The 21,013-nt window shown below is 31.7% G+C and overlaps 1 protein-coding gene across 2 annotated transcripts in view; it reads right to left on the reverse strand.

Annotated features, from left to right (window-relative positions):
* Positions 1–485: 485 nt before the first annotated feature.
* Positions 486–21,013, reverse strand: part of LOC118195083 (uncharacterized) — an 82,500-nt gene continuing 61,972 nt past the window's right edge. For both annotated transcript variants that reach the window (XM_035366317.2, XM_035366318.2), the window contains exon 2: positions 486–8,763. In XM_035366317.2, coding sequence (XP_035222208.2) covers positions 7,523–8,763 — 1,241 coding nt within the window. In that variant the 3' untranslated portion in view covers positions 486–7,522. The remainder of the gene's footprint in view (positions 8,764–21,013) is intronic.

The raw sequence follows: 21,013 nt of genomic DNA on the forward strand, positions 1-21,013 counted from the left end.
TATGACGTCATCACCGCACAGGGCAGTAAGAAGCATTCCAGAGAGCGTCAGATAGCGTCCAGATGTGGATGTGAATGCAGATGTGAGCAGACGGCTCGCATTTCTTCAAGAGTTGAAGAAGACAGACGGTCTTCTTTTGGAGTTTTGATTCTTCTTTTGATGTTTCACCTTTAGCTGTTATGCCTTTAGCTGATTATATTATTTAAAGCTACCTATGAATGTTTGTGTGAAAGGACTGTCTGTGCATCATTATATGAATCCGGTGGACTGTTAACTTAATCCTGCAACTTTACTCTTTACTTAATTTATCTTTATTACTTTCTGTTTCTTATTATCAAAATAAAAGCATGTAGAATGCCATGCTCGTGCTCTCATGCTCTGATTTAAAAGAGAATCCTACATATATTGTTTTTTGGGCCTAGTATGACATTAAACTCTAGAAAATATATGGATTTGTGGGAATATAAAATTTAAAAAATCACGAATCTCATTAAAATTAACTTTATTATATAACTTCAATACACATGTAGCGTTTCATCGTCAAGTAAAATTATACATACAGTTTCCCTATAAACAAATTTACTGAAATTAGAATTTAGAGGTAGGGATACCTTTCCATACCAAACAATATTTTTCATTCTATAATATCACAGAAAAAACAGAATGTAACAAAGAAGGTAGACCATGAAATTATAACAACATGGGCACAACCTTCACATAACAGAAATTATCAATACACAACATCAGTTAATAACAAAACTAAAATAAAGCCATTATCAGTTAAACACAATTCTATAAGTAAACAGAAGTATATATACAACGCTGTAAGTTCTATATACAAGTGGACTGACTGAAGAAAAATGATATAACATTTCATATCCTCAGAAATTAATTCTCACTCTAACAAAGCAGTTGTATAATATATATATATATATATATAAATGAAGCTCCTTTTTTCTAATAATCTAAACTCCCATTACTATTCGTTAAATGTGCTATAGCAAGCTCATATTTTTTAAACAGAAATATAGCAAGTTCTTATTTATTCACTGCGGTAAGTACTTTTATAGTTTTATGCTAAAACGCATTCTCCATGGATGATATTTATCTTGTATAACATAGATATATTTGAAGAAAAAACAATTTAGCATAATAACCAATGAGATACATGCCTTTTATATCAATATTTAGCAGTAGTTATTTTCTGTCGTTTGTTTGTGGGAATATTCTTCCCATTGCTGTACTTAATGCATTTTTTAAGTGGATTAAAAATAGTTGAAAAGAAAAGTCTCACATTTTTTTTCCAAAAATCACTCTTAAGCATTTATTAAAAATTTAGCAATCCACTCTGAGGAATATGCAATGTTTATTCATATACTTCTTCATAAAGTTCTTAAAAGAAAATTATAAAAATGCGTGTTATTTACATATACAAATATAATCTGTAGAGCAATTATGGCACTACCCACCCTGAAACGTTTTTAGTCCGGCCACAATAGCAAAATTATTTTGCTGTTATTTTAGTGTTTTTAAGACTATAACTTAAACTATTGACTAAGTAGCTTAAGTTTATTTCGTAGAAATGACTATCATTGGGGAACACATGAAAAATATACAGAAACTATAACTATTTGTTGGCACTGTGGTTAGTAACTTAGAAACATGATAGAAGGATTAAAACATCTCTATTAAATTACCATGCTTCTCGCATGGGTACTTTCATCGTATAAAACAACGTGATAACGTCAACATGCTTCTTAGTTAAGCTCATGAGTAGTAAGAAGACCAAAAAGAGTATTACAACAAACGTAAAGTTTAATAAAGTATAATACATAAATGTTAAACATTTAGACGGCTCAAAAATGGAGTTGTAGATAGGAAAATCTGGATTTAAAGGCAACAATATTTTTTAATGTTTTATGGCTGCTATGCCAGGTAAATAAATTCACAAATATTGCTTTTGAAAAGATCTAGCCCTCTCTATTTTTAAATTATATATGTTACTAGGAAAAATGGTTCTTTAATAAAGCTGACGCACTGTAAACTTTGAACATAATTCTAAATAAAAAGGTTTGAAAGAATACCACAGTCTAAGCCATCTATTCGATATTAGTGTAAGGAATTTTACCATAAGCAATAAAATTGTATCCATTGGGCTCAATATAAGCCCTAAGATATATATAAAAAAACTCTTTAACTGGCCAACCATGTTATTTATTTTACTTAAAATATAAGAAATTGTTTTATAAATTCATAGGATGTTCTTACTTATTTCAAAACTATTTTACGATAAAGTTAATCTGAAACGAAAATAGGTAATATCAAAAAATTAAATAAATGCGACCTAGGAGAGGTTATTGTATACTGAATCTATAATTTAATTAGACAGAAATTTGTCCCACTGGTATCCTTTTTAAGCAGTTAATGCAAAGAAATTTAATAAAGAAAGTAGTAAAATAAATACGAATGAATATTTTTGAAAAATAAATAAGTTTAATAGATCCATACAGTGAATTTTTTAAATTCGCCTGTGGTTTTTAAAAATGCTTCCGGTAATCAAATAACGGCTACAATTGATTGATTTTAAAGGAACTACTGAAATAAGCTACGATACGTCAGGTACAAACTTTCGATGCAGAATATTATATTTGGTTACAGAATTCAGTTTAGTAGATATGACGTTTACCTGTGCTTTGCATTATAAATTGTACTAAATTCTGTAATTATATTACCTAAACTGATGGATCTTATTTCATCTTGCAAATCGAATTGCAGTATGTTAAGCGAATTATAACAAAATTTATTGTATATTTGTAATCTTATTATAATGATGAAAATTGCATGCTTTTGTGTAGAGCTAAAAGGGAACAAATCATCTAATAAATCATTTATATGGATGAAATTTCTCTTGCAAATAACCATGTTTAATTTTTTAAATTATAGATAAAAGGCATTTTCTGATCCTCGTGAAATTTAATTTTTAAGTTATTGAATTCAGCACTTACGTATTTATAATCTCAAGAGAGATTAGCTGTTTTATATAAATGATGTAATATTTACGGAATTTTTCCACGAAGATCAAATCATGCTTTATATATTCACAAATATAACGTTAATATATATATTATTTATATCATCAACACTTTAACAGCAACAATTTAATATAAAACATGTATGCCATTATAAATTTATACCTCATGGATGTGCTTTTAAGTTCAAATGACGTCAAAATTCACTTCTTGGCTTTTAAATGCCCCTGTCCAGATATCTATGCTCTTCATCGATGACTATATAAGAAGGGAACTTATGAAAAAGTCCTAAATGTCATTAGAATTTAGGTTCTTTTCTATCTACCGGGTAAGTTTTTAACAAACGAAGAATTCTCAAGTTATATTGCACTCTTACGGTACTGTAGATTGGTGGATCCAATAGGAGCCATTTTACATACAAAATATACAATAAACATATTAAAAGACAGTCACAAACATTATAATAAATCATATGCATTATAAGTTAAATCTGAAAACTGAAACGAATGGTGAACGAGTGAGATAACATAGCATGATGTGTATATATCACGAAATATAAAAATAGCAGTTTATTCTTAAAATGTCATTATAATATGCGTTATTCATTATAAAATACTAGCTATCCTAAATTACTTTCACAAATATTCCTGCATGAATGATGCGGATAAGGGAATGAAACCACATAATCACAATAGGAAATTTCCTGCTGTGCATATCCTATTTAATTGCAAAACACGAAAAAGAGCATTTTTAATAAAATTTCAGCAATCAAACAGGGGTAAATACTTAGTTAATTGGTTGATTATTTAGAATACGCACGACGTATTAAACGTATTTAAGAAAATTTCTATTCATCTGAAAAAATTCTAAGAATATATTTAATTTTATTTTCAGTGAATATTACCCATAACTCTACAGTGTAAGCATCTTCCAAAAGAGTTCTCTTCAGAATTTAAATGGTTTATATTAAAGGGTACTGAAAACATCAAGCTAATCAAGCTGCCGTTGTCCCCGAAAAGACATAATCATCTTGTCATCCAAAACTCTCAGTTATCAGAACGTTGCAAAATTATTATAAATTTCGAAAAATTACATTCTTATCAAAATTTCGTAAAGAAAAATCTCTGTCTAATGTTTATTAACTTGTATTTCTTTTTTTTATAACTTTTTTCTACGTCTGTATCAAAATTTAACTTTTTTTTTGAATAAATGACTATGCATTCAGCATCTAATCTAATTTCCATTTATTATGCAATAAAATGTTTTATTATCACAGTGAAACTTCGCGCTATTTAAATAATAGCATGAAGAAAAGAAGTTGCCCTAATTTTAGGCCACTGATTTATCGCGGTAAAAAGAGCCCTTTAACTAGAGTCTTTTTTTGCTTTCGTACAAAAAGATATTTGACGTTAATTTAACTAATTTCCGAGTCAGTATCAAATATTTATTTCTCTATAAGCTGCCAAAATACGCACTTAAGTCTCGTACATACAATAAACTTTTATAAATATTTATTATTAATGTAATATCACACTCCGTAACAGTCTAAATAAACTCAGTGCACGCAGAAAACCAACAGCAACTAGAAGTTATAAAGCAAAATATTAATTTACAAAAATACACTTACATCTACTAGTGAGCAGATATATAATATTTAGGAATAAAACTTGCATTTGGGTACTTGGAGAAATAAACCTTAGCAAGTACTGACGTACGTGAAATTGAAGCTGGAATTGAGTAAACAAACAACACTGAAAATGTTAAAATCTTCTGTAAACTTAATAGTATATAAACTATTTAAAAACAAGATATAATACAAAACGTTAGGGTATATTAATCTTAAAATGAAATGTTATTTAACAAATTTTCTCTCCGTTAGTTATAAGCGGACATCTTCATGCATGGCACGAAAATCATGAAATATCCCTATGAGAGATTTAATTGTGAATGATTTGATATTCATATGATATTTGATGTCCATGAATTATTAATGGCACGGTATACTCTAATATGAATAACATATGACACAATGTACATTTACATGAGTTATGTATGGCACAAATTTTAAAGTCAATTAGTTAAAAAGTTATAAAGATTGTTTTATACATTCCAGGCAAAAAGTAACACACAAAAAGTTTTCTGCAAATTATATACACATATATTGACATGCAAGTGATAATATATACAAATGACAAGCTGCGATAAATACTGCAATAAATAGCCTGAACAGTGATGAAAGAATAGATTATAACCATTTTCAACGAATCCTAACAAGTTTAAAAATTATTTATAGTAATGTGTAAATTTAATAATAACAGTTTCATGTGCTTTGGTAAATTAATAATCAGTTTATTACAGAATTTATTATTAAGAGCTCTTTTTTCGGAGGCAATGCAAATTTTTATTATTTATTTGAATGTTTTAAAAATACTTTTGGAAAGAAATTTTCTTTACTTAAGTGGTACAAAAATTTATTGAGGAAACATTCATTCGAAACATTTTTGGTTTTAATATAAAAAGTTTCTTAAAAGTTTAGAGTTTCTTTAAACTTTAAACTTGAACGCAGTAAATGTGTTATCATTTGCAATAAGCTAAAGTTTAATCCGATCAAGGTATTATTTGATAAATAATTTTATGAATTTACATAATTTACAAATTTTAAAATAAAAAAGTGAAATGCATCTCGGGGTCTGTGCTAGGAAGAGATGCTTTGTTTTGCTGGGGATGCATATTAAAAAAATGCTTAGGGCTGATACAAACACGAACGAATATCGCAGTTTAACGTTGAGGACGGAGCGTATAAACTGGGCACATAGACAAAGGTCTTGCAAAATCTGGGACGGAATATTGGACGATTTGTTTGTAGAGTAACAGTAGGATAGTAATTAAATCTGTAAGCTAACGAACACATCTATAACGAAATTTCCTAGCAGGGGTATCTGAATGCATTAGCACAGTGAGTCAAATTTAATATTTACAATTCGCTTCAAAAGTAAAGAACACATTAGAAAAATTTTAACAATACTTTCAAATGAAAGCATCTCAACAGCTCGTATATTTTAACTGCACCAGTGATACATGTACCTCTGACTGATTGTGCTGCATTAAGCTATGGTGACTGAAGAAATATTTAAGATTCATAAAGCTCTTTCAGTTAGATTTGTGAGTTTTAGATGAAAGATGTGTTTTAACAAAAACAGTTGATCTGATATAAATATTGCAATAACGGCAATTATGTGTGCTATAATGAAAACCGAAATTACTTTCAAAACTAATATAATACATATTATTTTCAATATTTCAAGATTTTATATAGTATGTATTACGCTGAAAGCAAAGAAGTTTGAAGTGAAACTTATGTTTCACCTCAGATGTAAGATTTCTGAAACATTTAAACTAGACTTACTCTTCGGACACAATACATTGTATGCTAGTTTACGTAGCGACTTATTTTTATTGAAGTTGATCCTATGCTGAAATCAATTTTAAGGTCGTTTTTATATCAATTTAGTCGTTCTAAATTGAATTAAAAATTTTCTAAGGAAGATTTATTGCAGTATTTATCATATTTAAAACATGTGCATGTGATGGTAAAGAGCGAAAACAATAGCAACTGGAAAGTAAAGTGAAGGGAAACATTATACATGAAAGAAAATAAAGTGAAAGTTCTGTGGCAACAACAGTGATAGTAATAATGAAGACAAATTCAAAATGTAAAATGAGAAATAATAATAGTTAAATTTATTAATAAACGAAATCCTTTTTCAAGCCTCTTTTTGTTTTCTTTTTATTTTCTCGGACTTAAAACTATTAATAGTAACATTTTTTTTAGCAAGCGTCATTTCCATTTTACTGAAACCATTTAGGAGTAACATATCTGAGAATCAGCAAAAGTTAATTTGTAGAAAAGTTATTTTTATTTTTATTATATTCACTCTTACTGTTTCCTTCCATTTACTTTGTTTTCGCTCTTTTTATAGATTCCTGCCATCAAATATATATACAAGGTGCTCTTTTGTTATACATGTGTATGTACATATACACATTTCGCTCTTTATCAGCATAACAATGTATCAACTATGCTATACAGAGCAAAAAATAAATACACTTGGTTTCAGTAAGATTTTAGGATTAGTTAATTGAACTTGATAAATTTAAAAATATTTTAATTTGTGTTATATTTCGATGCAAAATTACATATTTTTAAACATGAAATTTGTTCAGATTGTATACGGCGCCATATTTATGAGAGATATTATTCAATGGCAATGATAATCGTTAAACTGCTACCCAATTTTAAAATCAGTTTCACATACCAATAGTATTAAGGAGATAATTCATAACCAAACATATTTTTCTTTTCTCTATATCAGGCTAACATTTTAGCTAAATTAACGGAAAGTAAAGACTTTTTACTTTTATGATATTAAAATTTAAAATCCATTCACGTAGCAAACACAAAAACAAATATAAACATCATTTTATGTATATATCTAAGGGCAACTAGGACCCTGGTGTGAAACACAACTGCTAGAATTAGAGCCAGGACCTTCTCCAGTGTTGTCATTTGATGAGTTTCCCGACCTGCCATATTTTTTAGTCTTCTGTTTTAAATGCACTTTTGCATGCCTTTTCTTTTCATCACTTCTGGCAAACTTACGACCACAGGTATCACAAGAGAAAGGTTTCTCTCCAGTATGGGTCCGTATGTGAGTTGTGAGGTGATCAGAACGACTAAAAGATCTCATACATATGCGACACTGGAAGGGCTTTTGTCCCGTGTGAATTCGAATATGCCTGGTTAATTCATCACTTCGTGAAAACCTTCTGTCACAAGGATCAATAGGGCAAGCATATGGTCGCTCATGAACTGGCGTTTTACTAGGTCGGTTGGGGTATTTTCGAGGTTTCACGGGTAAAAGTTTTAAAGGTACAGGACTATTTTGGTAAGCCTGATTCAATATTTCGTGTCCTTTGCTTGTAGACTGGTTATATTCAGCAAGAGTAGCTACACTGTGTGCAACAATTCCAATATCAGATTCCAACTTTGATGGTAAATTTGTAACCGATGGGCCAGGATCCATCGGAGGAGCATCTGTACCATTAGAAATGCAAAATTCAGTCAGAGAGGTTTGAAAATTTGACCACTGGTACTTAGGATAGAAATGTGCTTGAGATTTTTCGAAGAATTCATCTGTGCTGTTATTAAGAAGGGACTGTGTGGAGAAACCTCCAGCTAATAAAGCATCAGATGATGTGATGGTGTGACTGGAACAGGAACTGTATACAGGTGGCTGCTTTACAACGAAAGTTGATGGATCAAACTGGGATGAAACACTTAGTTGCAAAAGCAGTTCTTGTTGTGTGGGATCTGTCGTGCTGTCTAGAGAGAAAGCTGATTCGGCAGTAGCTGTCTCGCTTGTCTCAAAAGGACTAGCTGCTGGTGATGCAGTGTACTGTGAGGTAGATGGTACGGACGAAGGCCCAAGGTTCGAAATGGAAGCACCTAAGCCTGTAAGTCCTTGAACTGATTGATGGGGCAAAATATTCAGAGAAAAGGCTTTCTCTGGATTGAACCAGGCACTTACCATGGAGGTGCTGTCCCCGGAGGGTGCCGTTCGTGTTGTAGTGGTGAAAGATCCCCGATACGTAATGCTTTGATTCGCATTTGACTGTTGAGGAAGAGTACTTGGAAACATAGCTCCTTGAGGTTTCTCTTCTTCCACTTCTTCTCCTAAAAGTTTAATTAATAATTAGTTCCCTTCTATATAATTAATAGGAATATCTTTTAAATAATGATGTTATCAAGGAACAAAATACTCCTCTATCATTCCTTTACAGAATACGCCAACATCTAACTGTAAATAAGCAATGAAGATATGAGGCATTAGGAAACATTTGAGCTGAATCTGATCACAAGGATATCTCCAGAAGTTGTATTAAAAGCAAAGAACAACGTATATCAAAATGCTATCACCAGAACAACAACAAAACAAAAAAAAGTTTAAAATGGCATAGAAAAACTGCACAACTATTTGGAAATTCAAGCGCGTTTCTTCAGAATTTGTAGAGAAGTTAAGTATTAAAGTAAAATTACTAGGTCTTAGAGAGAAGGAGAACTGCTACATGAAAGAGCACAATAGGTGAATACGTGAAATATCGAAATGAATTTCAATTAATCGATTGAATTAAGTAATTACTTGATTCCTAAGATTCAATATATTGAAGTATACACACACTGTGAATGCATAAAATTTTATAAAACGATAAGCTGAAAATAGTTAAGTGTATTCTTAAACAGTTCGACTAATTCCATCCTGTTTTCTTACGTTTCATAATGTTTACTAATGTTAAATGATTTTCCTAAACAGTTCATGACCATAACATGATGAAATGAACTGTTTAGGAAAATCATTATCACGTATTCCACGAGAGCTTTAGGCTAGGTAACGTCTTCTAACTCATCTTAAGAATCTTTTAAGTGAAATGAGCATAAAATGTCGCTGTTACATGTTGTTTATATATATAATGAGCATATAAAGTAATTTAACAAGCCAATCAAGTATTTTAGATAGGAAACAAAAGTGAATTTTAGGGAAACAAATATTTTTAATAATTATAATGCTGTCACATATTTATTAATCAGACAGTTCGTTAAAGCATATTAAGTGAAATATTGTTATAAATATTGTTTTGAATAAAACTTTTACGGATTTTCCAAAACTTCTGTTAAAATGTGACTTAATTAACCATAACTTGTACAAATGGATATCACGCTGAGGAAGCGTTTAAATTTGTTTTATGTGTTAAATTTATTTAGAATATTTTAACTAACAAATAAGGAGAAGATTATTTTTCCTATTTATTTATTATTTCCTGTAGTTAACATACAAGAAAGGAACAACAATTCTTTGTTTGCAACTTTGTATTCATCAAATTTCTCATATTTATGAAATTTGAAACATATACAAAAGAATCTGATTCATGATCTCCCTTTCCTAAGTATTTTATAATTCATGTCATATCATGAACACAATAAACGAATTTTAGGAGTTTTAATATTGATTACTGAAATATGGTATACTTTTGAAACATGTTCTTGTTTATTTCAAAAGGAAACAGCGACAAGGCAAAAAGTTTTATTTATTAAAATTTTTCCATCCTCTTACTTTCTGTTGATAAGTTGATAAGCAATAATTCTCTTTGTTCAGCAAGATCCCCTTTTAAATGAGACGACACTTCAACAAATCAATAATTGTAAAAAGTATAGCATATATACACTGCTCGTCATTAAAATTGCAACACCAGGAAGGACTGATCCGACGAATGTCAAAATCATATGAAAGGAAGAGGTTGGGATATGCAAATGATGAGTATTTCAGCGCATTTAGACGACGCTAGAGGAAGAAACGACATCTGAAGCACTGCATAAAAGAAGCTTTGTGTAGTGGATTTCTCATTCGGAAAGTGCTTTTCGAGGTTGGAGTTTGCTCAGAATACCGTGTTATTCCTCGAATAAGAAGAGGAAACGCATGTTTCGAAATTCGATAGAGGCAGGATCGTTGCCTACAGAAAGTGTAGATTATCGTTCTGTGATATCGCCGGTCGCACTGGTCGACATCCAACCACTGTCATGCGAATATGGAATTAGTAGATTGCTGAGGGTTATACTGAACGGGATGCAGGATTTTAACTCTCTCCCATGACTAACGCCAGAGAGGACAGTCATAATTTGAGGTCAGCTCTGCAAAACCCTGCGACCACATCACGGGCCATTAGTCAGGAAATGGGGATGTTTGCAACATGCCCAGTATCAGCTCGTTAGGTGCGTCGACGTTTGCAGCAGCGTGGACTCATATCAGGGTGACAATTATTTTGGCTTCTTTGACAAAGCATAGAGAGAGACGGCGACTCTGGTGCGCCAAACGACGAAGCTGGGTACAGGAGAGGCACAATGTCGCCTTTTCAAGCGTGTCTCGGTTCTACGTTCAGTATTCTGATGGCCGTATACGTGTCTGGAGTGTCCGCACGTCGCCTACTTGCATTCGATATCGGCATAGGGGCCCTGCCCTGGTGTGATGGTCTGGGCAGCCTTTGCGTACAGACACGTACATCTCTAGTTCGGATCGACTGTAATTTGAACGCAGATCAGTACATTTCTGATATTTTACGTCCAGTGGTTGTGCCCTATCTTCGAGGCTCCCAGGCGCCATGTTCCAACAAGATAATGCAAGATCACATGTTACACGTTGTGTTCTGACCTTCTTCGATACACAGAGTATTCAATTGCTGCCCTGGCCTTCACGGTCTCCAGGTCTGTCACTCATTGAAAACATCTGGTCATGGGTTGCTGAGAGACTAACCCACCACCCTCTCCAGTTAATACGGTTGATGAGGTGTGACATAGACTTGAAGCAACATGGAATGAGTTGCCCATTTGCGTCATCCAAGCCATGCCTAATGGGTTAAGGGCTGTTTTAGCTGCCAGGGATGGCAGCTGTTTCTACTAATTTCGGACCCCTGTAGACCTCCCAAATGCTTACAAATTTAATCATTTTGTCTTCACGCCACGCTGTTTACGTTCAAGAAATATCTTTTTGTATTTGCTTTCTTTCATGGTGTTGCAATTTTGATGGCCAGCAATGTATTTACCTTTCAAAAAATACCACATCCCGGCGTGATCTCTCTCTTCCTCTGTCCTGCTGGTAATCAACGCCCCACGGTGTTAGTTTCCTAGGCGGAAAGCTTGCTATTGAGGGGCGACTATTTGGCCAATAGCAAAAAAAAAAAAAAAAAAAAAAAAAAAAAAAATTCATTTCTCAATTTTGTTACGAAGAGGTTGCTAACAGAAGTCCGCCTTTTTCAATGATATGTCAAATCGGCCTTTTTTCACACATTTTACTTTTACAATCCTTCATTAAATTATTCCTCTGATTTAACAATTCTCATATACCTCCCAATCTTTAAAAAATAATAGGATTACCTTATCTATCTACCAAGATAAATACCTGTCGATAAGCAAAATGTTAAACATGATTCATGAAAGATTCACTAAGAATATATCAAAGTGATTTAATTATATTAATCCTCATCATTTTCTTCCTATCCGCACACGTTATTGGGACCCGAACAAAGCAATACATTCCTTCTCCAAAGACTTATAAAGTATTATAAATAAAGTCAGCATAAAATTTACAATATAGCAATATTATTTTTTGACTTATAAACAAATTAAAAAAACCTAAACAAATAACATAAACGATAAAAAATTTGTGTGCAGAACTTATATCTTTTTTTATTTATATTGCCTTTGAATGATTTCCAAAGCATCCGCAAAAGCACAATCTAGTACAAATGGAGAATTATACTCCACACAACCACCTTTGCGTTTCTGCCTCTAAGTCAGAAATTGTAGGCCCTATATCTAACGCCTCCCTCACTGCGCGCCTTGTAGTGTAACTGGTAGCTCCAGAATTCGAATCCAGGAGACGGCATAGCTTATTTTTCGATTTTCATGTCTCCAAAAAAGCCTAAGAAAACTCTGTAAGCGTCGCCCAACTAAAAATGTGGTGGACGATAATTCCTCATCACCTGGATTTGGTGACTGTCTCTTCTTCCTCTTCAGTCGCTCTTTAATTAAGTGGAGAAGAAAGTAAGGAATTTTCTCCTTTCCCACTGTGGCTTTTAATAAAAGTTGTTTCAGATCCAGATGATAGTTTGAAGATCTGATGTTTGAATTGCGACGAAGACACAGAGTACTTTCTGTCGTTTCTCACTCCAAAATGTTCTTAGTCTCTTTACAAATTCACTGAAATTTTCACACGTTTATCGACTTTTGAATCATCTTATGTAATATTACGTTTACGGGTGAACGAAAGATGGAAAGCAGAAAACTATTTAGCAACAGATACCATACATTATAAATAAATAAAAATGAATAAAAATTTAATTGTAAGATAAATTTAGCAGTGCATACTGTAGAAATATGTGAATATATATTTTTCTATTTAAAAAATATTTATTCATATATTTCTCTAATTTTTATATGAAATATTAACAAACTTCTGTAGTTCAACGTCCATTATATTTAACTCCTGTAGTTTAGAGTTGGTTATATTTGTTTATTTATTTTATTGTAATTGTAAATAAAAATATCTTTATTTTCTATAAAAGTGATCTGCATAAAAAACTTCCGGTTTCATAAAAGTATTTACAAGGAAATACAAACAAAAAGAAATTCTACAGAACATGCTTTCCCGACGGTGTCACTTTCTGAGTTTGGGAACATTTTTATTACTTGCGGAATTTTCTTGCTTTCAGCAAAGTTACAGTCATTGTAAAAACGAATTAATTGTGCTTAGAATCAATATACACATTTATCCGACCTAAAATTTGAAATTTTCAGTGATGAAATGTTTCTTTGCTCTACAGGAGGAGAAAAATGAAAGGAGAATTTTAATTGTGGGAATTAAGATTACGAGACTGGCTGCCTACATGATTACAGATCCGCTATTACGTACATTTTACAGGTAAAATTTCTGTCTCTCTGTATGTGTATTTTTGTGAGTCTCTAACTGGGTATTCTAAAATATTGAGCTGATGAGAATGTCTAAGGTTAAAAGATACATATAAAAGGCAAAGATAAGTGAGAAATTTAAACACATATTATAACACAAACTTATAACAGTAAAACTTAAAACTAAATTTTAAAATATAATCTGTCGAAAGGAAATATTTTCATCTGAATACATAAATCAAAATTTATTCTTAATTTGTTTCCAATATCTGCATAACAATTCCGAGGACACTTTTTCAACAACTCTGGAACATGAACCTGCAGTGCAATGAACTACGCCTTACCACGCACTAAAGCAAGTTCGCCTACAAGCAAATGACGATATACGATTGCCTGACGCTTACTCAAACCTTGAACCAGACATAAATTCTATTGAAAATTCCAGATGGCACTATTTTGTAGCTAATATAAGTGTTTCAAATGGTGTGTTCAAAATTAGTGCATACAAATTCTTTCCAAATGAGCAAAAATCATGCAGGTAGAATTGTTGTTGTTATAAATGTGCACCAAAAATTGTTTGAAGCGTCACAAAAATAGTTTCGCAAAACGAAAATCGCATTACGAAGAATTATATTTTCGCGAGAATCGTTTTGAAAAATTAATAAGCCTTGATTCCGTTAACAAGCAGCTCATTCTTTTAAGAAATGTGCATTTAGAACTAACGTATAGGTTATAACATATGTGTAACGTTATGTTTCATTCATACAAAAAAAAGGGGGTAAGCAGCACAGTCGGTATAGTGGTTAGCGAAGGCATAGTTGTAACTGTCCGTCCCTTTATAGGGCGGCCGCCTTACATAATGAAATGGCCACCACCTCCGACACTTGTAGTAGCGCAAGGCTAATGGCTATTAAATAAAGCTGCCGGCCATTAAAAAAAAAAAAGTAAAAGTAAAAACGCGTAGTACTTATGGTAACATTACACGCGTACGGATAAAAATAGTAAGGCAGCCTTTCTACGGAGAGAAAATAGAGCTACCTCAAACAAGGCAAGAAAATAGATATTCGAGAAAGGCAGCAACAAAATTATTCAAGTTATAAGTTAATGCATTAACAGAAAATAATTGTCTGAAAGAAAAATTCTAGAACGTAACATCCTACTGGAAATGTAAGAAATAGGAGATGGAATTTAAAATTAGCGTATTAAATAGAAGAAAAGAAAGAAAAATTAATTATGTCAATAAAGCAGAGAGAAGTAATCCGATAGATTTACTCTTACGTCAAGTGGGAAAAAATACTTAGCATATCTGATTTAAGAGCTTAAATTATCTGACGCTAATTTAAGCTTTTAAAAGTAGTGTTTCAATGACTGAAGTAATCCCCGAAAGAACTTTTAAGTTTTATGCGAAAATATTAAGCACAAAACTTAACTTATTCCAACCCCTCAAAAGTTAAATGCTAAAGCTAAGATTTAATTCAGAGGAAAATCATTCTAAAATTAAATTTTCTTTAACAAATGATCTTAGCAATGCTTTCATAAGCAAGCCAGGGAACAAAATTTAAATAAAAAAAATGAAACCTTTTAATAATTTGTAAAAATCAAAATTAAGCCTTTTAGGCGATATTAATAAAAACAATAACATTTAATCTACACCTTTTGCGAAACAATAATTAAAAATTAAGCTTTTAAATTTAAGTATACTTTCATTACTTTTTACTGCATTTAGCTCTTTTTATATACATTGCCTATAACTTTAAAACTTATTATTGGAAGTTTACTAATTTAAAATTAATTATCAACGTTTTATGCAAAATAATTGAAATAAATAATTTTAAATAAATGTAGAAATCTATCATTTTTATGAAGATTGCTATTACCAAAGTTGTTACACTAAAGATTTTATACAATGTAATTTAAAGTACATATATTATCAAAAAGTTATGATAATAAGTTTTTTCACTAAACACCATCATTCGAGGGGGACAAGGACGTTAATTATAGCTTAAAAAAACTGCAGTGGTACATATTAAAGGAAGCAAAATTTTGAATCATGCAAGTTTGATAAACGAAAACCGTCACTTTTTCTTTAAAAGCAAGTACAAGCAAGGCCGATATCTGTGAATTCCCGAAGGTACATCAGGTAGCGCCTGAGCTTTGCTAATTGTTAAGCAATATATATTTTAGCATACATCACTGAGGTTCTTACAACATTAACTTGTATAAATTCAGTGGTTTTTGAAAGCTTTAGCATAGCAGACGCAGAAACATTGAGCCTGAAATGTTATAAATTATACATCAGGAGAAATAATCTGCCTGATTTTCTAAGATAATGAGTTGTAGGTTATAGTGGAATCAAGCTTGTCATATTCTGGATGCCGCTCTGATCGATAAAGTAATTAATGTTGCTTCCTGCCATATCGTTTGGCCTGTGTTCGAATTACGGAGAAGGCTTGATCGTAAGTATATAATGTCTGTGCGGCGTGGGGTCACTTAAAATAATGATCAACCGAAAGTTTTCTCGAGTGGTTTAGTGGTAGGCCTCGGCTTTGTCTTCCCGGAGTGTTCTGCAACAAAACTGGGACGAAAATGTACAGTTAATGCGGTGAAACTATACTTGTAAAGACACTGGTAAGTTAGGTGTCCCGCCCACTTCTTCCTGTCCTGTCATATTCTGAAACGGCAAGACTGCTAAATGTTAATCGCAATATCATTCGTAAATTGTAGAATTAAATTCTCTCAAAATCTGCATCTATTGGAAGACCAAAATTATCTGTCAGCTGCAATCTCTTTCTAAGATCGTTTTCTAGCCTTTCGTCTCGAAAATGAAGAAATGCAATAGGCCTCATGAAGCATCTAACCAAGAAGAAGAACACATATTTCCTTATGAAAAGTAGGTATCACATATAAGGAAATTTTGCAGGATGGGTTATTTGAATACACTTAATTGAGATGGGAGACACAATATGTTACAAACAGTACAAAAAGTGGATTTCAATGCTATCCAGGGCGAATGTGAGTATACGCTATGCTCTCACTCACGATACATCATAAGAACACAATGATACCTTAGAAAGAGAAGAATCCGTGAGAAATGTGGATAATCGTAATCTACCGGAGTGTATCATTCCTTTCTTTTCTTGGATAAAAATATTCCCCCAACATAAAACGCATACTGTAAACAGGTCACTATCCGCTAAGCCGCCCAGCCGGCTTAGTGGTTAGTGACGCTGATAGCCATACTGAGCCCGAGTTCAAAACTTGGAGAAGATATGGATGTTAGTAAGCATACAATATTTGTGCGCCAAGGGAAATGCACGGAGCCGAAAGTCCTCTCGAAACGTTACTGGAAGGTAAAGAAGGGTGGGATTCTCTTGGACCGTCGCCTGGGCTGTTCTTCCTCTTTCGGCGGAAGCTTAACAGTTAGCTAGGTTCAACAATACCTTAATCACCTATAGTACTTCACAGATGCTGGCCTAGCTTTACCTGTACCTGTCAACTGATGCTTTTCGCATCAAGGAATGCTTTGGCCGACTCTGTCACTAAACTCTAATCCCTCTGAAATCTTATGACACCAGTCAGGAAGTTAGATAGCTACCTAATTGCTCTCCAAGACCATTGTTAGCTGAAACAGTTGTCGAAGCATACATGCTACTTGCTTCCAAATGAAATAACTGACAGCATAAAGAGGACATATCTCGTACTAAGATTTTTTTACATCTCGTACTAAGCCCTTTTGTTTTTGGCTAGAACTTTTTTTGTTTGCTCCTTAACATTTTAATGTTTGCATACAATTTGGAAAGTATATACCTTTTTCAAAACCTTCCTCTCCAAAGGGAAATTTCAGCTGCAGAGTTTCATAAGCAGCGGAACGCGATTAAAAAAATTTTAAGAAAGAACACGATAAATACGGAACACGATGCAAAGAAATTAAAGAACTACAATTTAAAAGAATATACAACGCACCTTGCAGATTAAAGAATATAATAATAATGCTCATTTTGAGAAACACACATTCACTCTGGAAATAAATTTGTAATGATAAGTAAGTAATGTCTTTAATGAATAGTACGAATAAATTCAATGCCAGATGATAATAGCCTGATTTTATTTCGATTATATAAACTGTTCTGTTCTTGAACGCCAAGTAATTCATTAAGTTAAAATCGTATGCATCGCATACGTACGTACCAAAACAAAGCTTATGAGATCATCGACCATAGGCGCAGGATTAAATCAAATTACGAGGAATGGTATTGAACTAAATACTAAGGCACACAATACTTACTACAGAAATAAGCCAACGTAAATTATTGATATTTATCATAAATATCAATAATTTAAGTTGGCTTATTTCTTTTTAGTTTTGTTTAACTAATAAAGGGTTTCGATATTTTTTATTGTGAATTCTTCAAACATTTTTTCAATGGTAGGTTATTTGCTGATTAGGCATTCACCGAAGTATGACCGAACCCAATGATCATTTTATCTTGTCATCATGAGAAGCTTCTTAGAGTGCACCACGTGAGGTCCCACCGATATTTCTTCCCGCAGTGATATATTGAAATTAAAAGTGCAAATCCACTAACGAAAATTCAACCTTTTCATTTCACTTTTCATAAAATAAAATACTCAGCATGCAACTTTCTTTTGTTTGTTTTACTGAATAAATCTGAACATATTGTCTTGAGTGTTTTTAACACTTTGTCCTTCCGTGGCCTTCTCCCTTGTAAAAGTCCGCTGTTTTTTCTAGGTAATGAAAGCAGTTAAGACTTCTCTAGACTTACCCAGCCGACTACAACATGTAGCCTGCATAACGAGGTAATAAAATATATACCGACTAAACAGTAAAAGGATAATGCAATAATGTATTAATTTGTAAACTAATATAATTAATTGTTGAAATTTGATAGCTTTCCTTTATCAAGCATTAATTTACCATCTTATTAAAGGATAAAAATAATGTCAATAAACGCTTATACTTAATAAATGCAAAAAAAAAATATAATTATCGAAATTAGAACAATACAACAATAAACACATCAAAATTCAGTCTGAAAGAATTTTAAGAAGCTTTCCAGGAAGAATACTATTATGAGTTTAAGCATATGAAAGCATTCAGAAGAATTAAAATCATATATAAATGACTTGAAAGCTTTTGTGAGAGTTCGAAAGTAGCGCAATGTAATGCCAATAAAATCTTTGTATTCTTCTTGGCATGAAATATATTTGTTTACATGTTTGAAAATATACTGTTTCTTAAGCCACGCAGTTCAAATACTGCTGTTCCTTTACAATAGATAAATAAACAAAAGTAAGAATCAAAGAAGCCAAAAAAAAGTATGCCTGCTTCTTAAATTGGAAAGTAATCAGTCCACTGTTAATTTAATGTGAATTAAAATACACATTTATTTCCTAAATTTAATACTAATTTAAAATAATAATAATAATATAAAAGGGTTTATAAAATAAACAATGCTTGATGTATTTTTTGAAAACTAAGTATTTGAACTATTCAAGGATTTAAACTTATACTTTTTTCATTTAGGAACTTTATTAAATTAATAATTATAATGATTAAATAACTAATGTTTTCGTAATATAATGAACAGAACTTGCTCGTTTAAGATAAATATGAATGAGCATTTCAAATGCTAAGACTTCCAATTAGAGCAATTTATTTCTTATTATTTATTTCTCCTTTTTTAATCTAAACAGGATGTATGAGGAAATTGCTTAATGTAGATAAATCGATAACAGCCTTCCACTTATACCAATATTCATCTTAGGTAAATAATGTTAAACGACCTATTGCTTTCTTTCATTTACTACTATTTCTATCACGTGAATGAATTTTTGTTTAGTTATTTTTTTAATTATATATTTTCTGATTTTTCCCACTCTGTATTTTCGTTTAAGGAAATCATGTTTCGAATTTGCAGCTCCGTTTTCTTTTCGATACTATTCTGAACTGGGGGGGACAATTAAATTTAATAGTCAAATGCGATGTTTTGAATACATTTGCTACTTTCAGCGTATTATTAAATAAAAACAAACATTAAAAAAAGGAAACGCACTTGGATAAAGGATGTAAATTATTAGCAACAGGTCTCATATACTAAGCGAAGAAAGCATAAAAAATAACGCTAAAAATAGCAGAAATTAGCGCTCCGCGCTAGAGAAACTACAATTTTTCTCCTATTCAGCAAAAAAATAATAAATAAAAAAATAAAAACGCAAAACAAAGGAGCAAAAACCTTAGTTAACAGTTATATACGTAACTATAGACGGATATAGAAAGAGAGAGAAAGTAGAAAAAACAGGTAAGCAAAATACACTTGCAAAGAAAGAAAAAGAAATATTTGCATTCAAAATAACAAACAGGTAGTCTCTAAGCGATAAAAAATGTAGATTCATTATTATTAAAAAATAATGCAATTAAAGGTATCAAACACATTGAAAAGCTTAGTTGTTGAGCACTTATTTTTAATTAGGTTTGCAATATTTGTCAATAATATCTTCTGAACACTGAGCTTTTTCTCTCGTTGTGATTATTGAATCTTCCAAGCAAAAATAGCAATAGGTATGAATTAGTAATTTTTTAGTTTAATACAGACTAATAAAATATTTTTCTAATTACTAATTATATTACTAGAAAATGCTTCATTCCTCAGATTCAGTCACTGAAAGAAATTTTCTTTTTTATTTTGTGGCATAACTGAAAATCTCATTTGTAATCAACATTAGAAAAACTTTAGAACAGAAAAACAGTTGCGATTCTTTTCAGGACTATATTAATTACGAATTCCATAAGTTTATTACTTTTATTCCCGCTGCAAAACAGTTTTTGCTAAAAGGTTTTTATATAAAAATATTTTTTTAATTTAATGATTTTAATTACCTGCTATCATTTGATTAAAAATTCTACTAAATCGTTTATCATATCTTGTGTTTCATTCAAAATTTATGAAATATTACAAAATATTCATTTTGAGTTTTCAGATGCTTCCGCATTTCACCAAAGTCGATCTTCGTCCAATAAAATGTTGAAGAAATTTTTAAACTCTAAATTACATCCAAATACTCTGGGTAAACACAGAAAATACTTTCACCTTAACGGATCAGATTACTAAGCTCCGATAAGTTTTGCTAAAAAAAACTTGAGTCTCTGAGGAGCATAAAGAAATATCATCACAAAAATTAAGGTAACATTATCTATGAAAAGCAAACAAGAATAGAATCATTTAGTTATTCCACTAAAACGAACACGCAAAACAAACATTAATCGAAATGCATATATTTAAAATAACATTCAAAGAACACTTTGGCTACTTTTTGCTAGAAAAGAGTCTTACATGTAGTATAAGAAGCATGTGGAACTTCAAACACAATAAGGGAAAAAAGAAGGACTTGATCAAAAAGTGAGTCAGTTTCTTTGACACTCAACACGAAAATATACACGCGCGTGCTC

Source organism: Stegodyphus dumicola, chromosome X2 (genome assembly GCF_044657685.1).
Source record: "Stegodyphus dumicola isolate Sdum_Otavi_A_Nest chromosome X2, ASM4465768v1".
Taxonomy (NCBI): Eukaryota; Metazoa; Arthropoda; class Arachnida; order Araneae; family Eresidae; genus Stegodyphus; species Stegodyphus dumicola.